Genomic DNA, 7,552 nt, shown 5'->3' on the forward strand with positions numbered 1-7,552 from the left:
GTGTGTGTGTGTGTGTGTGTGTGTGTGTGTGTGTGTGTGTGTGTGTGTGTGTGTGTGTGTGTGTGTGATGACAGACTATAGTAGAAGACATTTGTCCAAGGTGCCACACGGTGGAACTGGACCCAGAACCATGTGGTTGAGAAGCAATCTTCTTACCACACAGCCGCGCCTGTACACACACACATATATATATATACACATCTATATGTATGTAAATGCGTCTATATATGTATATATATGTGTGTGTGTGTCTGTAAGTGTACGTGTGTGTGTGTGCACCTCTACATAAAAACACTGATTAATATACGTACGCACATAAAAATAACTGATAATTCCATTAGAATTATGGTTTTCAACATTATAACTACATAGACATATATGTTCTTGTGTTCTTATCTATTTCTCTCATCTGATTTGATTTGATTTTTTGTTTATACTTTATTTTTTTCACAGGGATTCTTCTGATGTAGATCGTCGTGCTGTTCGTTATGATAAATTGAGCCGATTTTTACGAATCAATAACCGGTAAGCATTTCACATAATTTTTCCCTTAAATAAACGATAAGATATTTAATAGGTTTAAAAAACAGAACGTGCCTCACTATCACCACCACGCTCTTTCCCTTCCTAAACTACTCTTTCTCTTCCTCATCATGTATTATCGACAAGTTTTAATTGTATTAAACACGATGACGGACGTTCCTTATGTAGAGTTCCACCATAAATGCTTTTAAGAACATAAGTAATCAAAAAATCACGCTATATCATCCGTATCTTCATTATGGTTTTTGGAAGTAATTGCCAGGGTTCGTCTTCCCATGCATCATTCACCGGAAAATAACAAAACGGTGTTTAATTCATATGCGATGAGGCCTTGCAAGTGAGTTACTAGAAGCATCAATGTATGCAATCTGGATTTCGTTTCAGTTGAGGCGTTCATATATTCGTTTATCTTTTCGCTTTATTTTCGGTTGCCGAGAAATTTTCTGCTTTTTAAAAAAGGATTTTATCCTTTATTTATATATACTGTTCAGTATCTACGCGTTGAATAAAATTTATCTTTCTACTTGTTCTACAATACATTTCAACGCTCCGAAAACAAACTTGTTTGTTTACATACGACGTAGTGCGTGCGTGCGTGCGTGCGTGTGTGTGTGTGTGTGTGTAATGGTCGAGGAAAAGTAATAAAGAGAAACCAGAAGAAACTCCCTAACAAAGGCGTTATTAGAATAAAGTCTGAGAAGAAATGGAATCTCTCCTTAACGTTTCAGACACTATTCGTTTTTCAGGGGAAAGTTGGTGGAATGGTGTAAAAGAAAGGTGTAGAGTGCAAGTAGCGGAGAAAGGTGCACAGGTTGGCCACAGTCAGTGGGGAGAGAGAAAGAGAAAGAAGAGTGAGAAGTATTAGTATGAAGGAAAAGAGAAAAAAGACGAAGAAGATAAGTGAACACAAGAGATTGGCCGCAGTGTTACGAGTGAGAAAAAAACTTGAGAGAACAAAATTACATATGAGAAAACAGAAGAAAGAACACAACAGTGCCTAGTGATGTCGTTTGTTCTCGTGTGTGCTTATACATCTTCATATCTGGTTATGCATATAATTATTCCATATTTCACTATATTCTAAGATTTTCAACTCTGGTTATATTCTTTCGATGTTCATATTTGGTGACATTCTTGCCTATTCATCTTTGTATGGTTGTTATTCAGTTTTGATGATAATTCTCAATCGCTGGTTATATTCTTAGATCTTCATCTTTTCTCATATTCTTTGTTATTTAGCTTCGCTTATATTATAGGTGGGTCATCTTTGTTTATTTTCCGAATTCCTTGTCTTTGTCTCAATCCATCAATATTTCATATTTATTTGTGTTCTTGGTTCATCATCTTTGGCTCTGTTATTCATAATATTTTCTTATAGTTTTGGTTCTTCAGATTTGTTTTGACACTTCGTAGTTCATATTTTGCTATATTGTTAGTTTTTCATCGAAGGATAGTTATTCGTATTTGGTTTTGCTTTTCTGCATTTATGTTTTTATTTTATACACAGTTTTACATATTTAGTATTATATTGTTCTTTTATATTTGATAATATCAGCTGTTTGTTTACGATTATCTTCCTCGTTATTTATATTTCTTCTTATTCTTTGTTAGCAATAAATGGTTATATACTTAGCTTTTTTCATCTTCGAATACATTAACAGTACTTCACCTTTGATAATATTGTCATTTCTGAACTTTAATTTTCTTCTATTTTCTTCATCTTTATACATTTTGTTGCAGTCTACTTCAGCCGTCTAGTGTGATCGTCTTCCTCTTTGGGACAACTGTTTATATTTTTATGTCCGTTCCGATATTTGGCTCTCTATTTATGTTTCTTAGTATATTCAGCAATCCTGTTTTGTTTACAGATTTTATCTTGCTTCGCGATACGTTGATGCGTTCGTCATCGGTTATTGAATTCTTCTACCTTTATCAATGTGTGTATTTTATTGCCTCTTTGATATATCTAGATTTAAGCTTCGTTCCCCATTTTTCTTTATCTAGCCGAATTTTATATTTTGATTTCATTCTTAGTGTTCATGTTCTCACATCTTTCTTGAAAATATTGAAGTAACCAGGAGATTATTATTAAAACAAAGTGAATACAGTCCATACCCGACTTCCTGGCACCCGCTCAAAATACTGACTTCAAATTTTAGCACAAGGCGAGCAGTTTTGCGGGAAGGAGGAGGTTGAATGCATTGACCCCAGTGTTCAGCTGATGCTTATTTTATCGACCCTGAAAGATGAGAGGCAAAGTCGACCACGGCGGAATTAGAACCCAGAGCGTAGAGGCGGAGGAAATGCCAAGTATTTTCCCGGCGCACTAACGGTTCTGCCTGTTCGCAGCCCTTGAAATACTGATTTCTCTGAACATGTTAAACTGAACAAAATTTAGTGTTTAATTGAAATATTCCAATCTGGGACTCAATAAAGGCAAAATGGTGGGTTTGTCCTTCTTCCAGTATGCGGAATTATGCATGTATGTAATTAGATGTGAAAAATATTTACTTTTATGTATAGGCACCTTTATCAAGGAACATGGATGGCATTTGGTAAAGAGAACAAGCTAATTAAATTAATTACTTTATGAATAATTACTTAACTCTGATGTAAACAACATTGTACATTACTTCACTGATTGAGCTAAACATCACAGTACTAGTACACACACGTACACTCTCTCACACACACACACACATACATATATACATACATATATGACGATGCGGGCAAATGAAAGAACATGGCACTAAACACATTTTATATGAGTTACATGTATTATTTAATAACAATTTCCCTCGATTCCATGCAGTATCATGCGGTTCCTCGTTGCCCATGATGCCACGCAGTGGGACTGTAAAAAAAAATCCATGGTTTCAAAGCAGCTTCTTAACCACACAGCTTTGTCTTGCCTAAAACAATTGTACCTATAAGACATGTGCTGTAACCTGAGACCATTCATTCATGGTATCCAGAGGTTGTTATTCTACGGTAGCTCTCCTAAAATTTTACTTGCCGAATACTTTCTGTAAATTAATAATAATTGAGTTGGTAAGATGTTATTGTCCTGTAAAGATATTTCAATACAAGGTTATTATTAGTTCAAATATGTTTGGGGCATATTTGAACCCGCAAGAAAGCCATTCATTGCATTTTGTCATACAGAACATTTCTTGCAGTATCACGTCTTATTGCTGCCAACCGGTAATTGGTTTGCAATCAAACGCCGGTTAGCGCTACCCGTCATTTTACGATGACAGGAATATCACGAGAGTGCGACAATCTCTCTTATCAACCCCAAGGATATATAAACTGGTAGTAACCTTGTATTCATTCACATCACCGCTTCGTGCTACCAACCCGTAAATATTGTTATGTTTTTATCCTGTAAAACTGTTTTTTTTTTCTTTTAATATTTTCTTTCTATTTGTTTCGTTTTATTTACAGAGGAAAAAGTAAGTCACACAAGAACAGCTGCTCAAAATGGCAAATGGCGTGCACGACCAGCTCGAAGAGACCAGACGCTCGTTGCTGTTCAGGCCTTGTCTGTAAATGTAACATCTGGGGAGCGAACTGCCGGTGTGATGATACTCTTGGATAGATTTTCATTCGTCAACTTGTTGTCACGTGATAAGAAGTCTGCTGCGGCAAACGATGATACAATATCAGAACAGTTTAGTTTACTTGAAAAGACAAGTCTTCTTCAGTAACGCTCAAACAAACAAAACAAAAAACCCCAAAACATGCATATCAAAATACAATAACAACAATAGTAAAAACTAGTAATATTTCTTTTACTTCTACTAATACAACAACTACTAATGCTACTACATTTATTAATACTAACACGAATTATCAATTCAAACACTCGTCACCAACAACATCAATAAACATAAACAAACATCACATACATGCCGGCAGCATTTTGTGTTATTTTTAATTTCGGATGGAAGTAAAAAATCATTTGTTGAAGAAGAGAAAGCAAGTAGAGGAAGAGGAAGAGGAAGACTGTTAATTGTTTAATTATCCTAATTTAGAATAAAGCAAATTTATGGTTGTTATTAATCCTTCAAATTCTACTAGAGTCATAAATAAAGAATTACATCAATCCATAAAAAAATCTGAGTTTTGTTTTTGGTCGTTGTATCGGTGTTTTGGCGAGGCGTTTGTTTATACTTTACTTTGCAGTTTCACATTTTAAGAAGATTTTGCTGTTGTTTAATTCTCAAGGCTTGGAGACTGGATGACTATGATACATGTCGTTCAAAGAATCCGAACTATTATATTCCGTCTACGATATAATTAAGCATTAAGTTCTTCTATTCTGTTTTAAAGAACGCAGGGTGTCATTCAGAAAATATCCCTTACAAGCTGATTATTGCCGTGTGTTGAATTTGAATGTTTTCAGTCAACGTTCAAATTCCCTTTACCCTTTAGCATTTAAACCGGCCATATCAGGCCAAAATAGTCTATTGTTTCATGCTGAAACTGGCCAGTTCTGGCCTCTCACACCTACCAACTCTTTGGTGTCATTTTAAAGACCAACAATCACATCATGAAAATTTGAAAGCTAAAAGATATTGCATGATTAAGTGAAGACAATGTTAATAAATAAAAAAAAGCTTCACATTTGAGAGAATAATTTGAATGCTAAAGAAATGATTTTATGGTTTCAAACTACAATGATAACATAAAAAACGAAATACAACTTCTTAAACGCATAAATACATAAAGGCATGAAAACCTGTGAAAACAGTCAAACGGCCAGTGCATTCACTTATTTGGTGAGAGTTCAATCATTCTACACATTGAATATCTGGCGGGGGGGCTTCTCCTATATCATCGTCTTATCTGCAAAGTGGTGATCTGGCAGTATTATTAGCACGCTGAGCGAAGGGCTTAACGCCATTTCGTCCGACTTTATATTCAGATATTCAGAGTTCAACTTTTTCTGAGGTCGACTTAACCTTTTATATTTCGTAGACGATAACATTAGTACCAGTTGAACAAAGGGTTCGACTTAATTGACCTACCCCTCCCCCGAATTTGCTTGCCTTGTACCAGAATTTGAAACCAATGTTATGTAATAACTGGTTATTTCGTCAAACTTGTAGTCATATCCATCTCAAAACTAAAACTATAAATCTATGTGTAAACAAAAACAATCATAACTGGAAACAGCAACATGAACACAACAGAAAAACCGAAGGAAAACATCGAGGAAGATAAACAGGCGCAGGTGTGGCCGTGTGATTTAGAAGTTCGCTTCCGAATCATGTGGTTTTGGGGTCAATCCCACTGCCAGCCTACCAACCAAAGAATTGGGAGTGAATTTAGTAAAAGAAAACAAAACGCATGTCTCTTTCACTCACTCACCCTTCTCTCTCTCGGTCTTTTTTCTAGGCATTATAACCTTGAACACTGAACAATATATATTAGCGTCAGAGGCAGGTTTAATACGGAGAGATAATATTTATCCTCATCTAAATGTGGATGTTGTGTTATGAGAAACTTTACTGCGGTAGAGAGTATAAGAGAAAATCTCATTTTGGCTTTTGATGCAAAATACACTTTTGCTTATATCGCTAAGAGGAAGATAAATCCCTACAACTTCCAGCGCCGAGACCACCGAAACACGTGATTTCGACCTTTCTTTGTCTCGTCAATGATGGATGCTCGACCGCTAGAAATAGTGGCGATATAAACAAGTGTCTGATAATACAGACATAGATTTGCCGAAATGCATCAATGAATTAACAGTAAAGTTTGTTCTAACAGAACATTTATGTTTAAGTAAAAATAAATCGTTTGAACAGAAATACCAGTCATCCATATGATTACCATTCTCATACTATTCCAAAGACATTTCGATGTCTCAATATTACTTTTTACTAGGATTTCAGTTTCTCAAAACTGATACATACACAAGAAAACGGTTTTTAATGCGTGATTTTCTCTTGATCATTTTATCTCATTGTAAAGTAAATGCGTAATAAACTATGGTATCTAAGATTATTATACTTAGTTTTTACCTTCTATCAACAAATAAACAATATATATATATATAAATGGCTTCTGCAAAATCTAGAAGCAATTTTTGGAACCATAAATTCACTTTATGAATTATATCTTCAAATACGGGAAAAATCAATTACGCTACTTTTAAGCTGATATTATATATGTTATTTAACTTTACATAAAATACATTAAAAATGGATTTACTGTTAGTTAATAGGATAAACGTTCACAAAAGGTACAAAAGTTGCAACGTATGAACAAATTATTTTATTAAAAGCATTAAAAGTGAAAATGATGTGATAAACGGAGATCATTAATGTACACTTGCATATGTGTGTGTGTGCATACATGTTTCTGTAATTGTGTGTGTGTGTGTGTGTGTGTGTGTGTGTGCATACATGTTTCTATAATTGTGTGTGTGTGTGTGTGTGTGTGTATATACTCTTGTTTGGATGTAAAGATGTGAGCATACATATATCATGTATATATGCGTGTATATATATATATACACACACACATATACATACATACATACGCACGCGCACACACATACGCACGCGCGCACATACACACACACACACACACAAATACATAGTGTATTGTACCATTCATTATTGAATTAGATATTCTTTTTTGCTTCATAGTGTCAACTGTCATTAAAAAATGTTTAGCGGTACACACACACGCGCGCGCGCGCGCGCGCACACACATATGTGGGTGTGTGGGTGCTTGTTTACGGGGTGGGGTACCCAACCGGAATTTTGCAATGTTATTTTATTCACTTAGTTTTCCATGTTTACACTTTTATCGCCTTCAAAGTATTCTCCATTTGAAGGAATGCATCGGTCCGGACGCATTTTCCACGTTCGAAGCAGTCCTGGAGCTCTTTCCGAAATGATGCCTTTTAACGTACCCGTCGTTTGTTTCTTCACCTCTTCCACATCTGCAAATTCCGCAGCACCAGTTGTCATCACCAGTTTTGACCTTC

The 7,552-nt window shown here is 35.3% G+C and overlaps 1 protein-coding gene across 1 annotated transcript in view; it reads left to right on the forward strand.

Annotated features, from left to right (window-relative positions):
• The window catches only part of LOC106867751 (uncharacterized), a 63,807-nt gene extending 59,141 nt beyond the window's left edge, over positions 1–4,666 (forward strand). Inside the window, exons 4-5 of the mRNA XM_014912714.2 lie at positions 454–525; positions 3,994–4,666. Coding sequence (XP_014768200.1) covers positions 454–525; positions 3,994–4,147 — 226 coding nt within the window. The 3' untranslated portion in view covers positions 4,148–4,666. The remainder of the gene's footprint in view (positions 1–453; positions 526–3,993) is intronic.
• The last annotated feature ends 2,886 nt before the right edge of the window (positions 4,667–7,552 follow it).

Source organism: Octopus bimaculoides, chromosome 22, assembly GCF_001194135.2.
Source record: "Octopus bimaculoides isolate UCB-OBI-ISO-001 chromosome 22, ASM119413v2, whole genome shotgun sequence".
Classification (NCBI taxonomy): domain Eukaryota; kingdom Metazoa; phylum Mollusca; class Cephalopoda; order Octopoda; family Octopodidae; genus Octopus; species Octopus bimaculoides.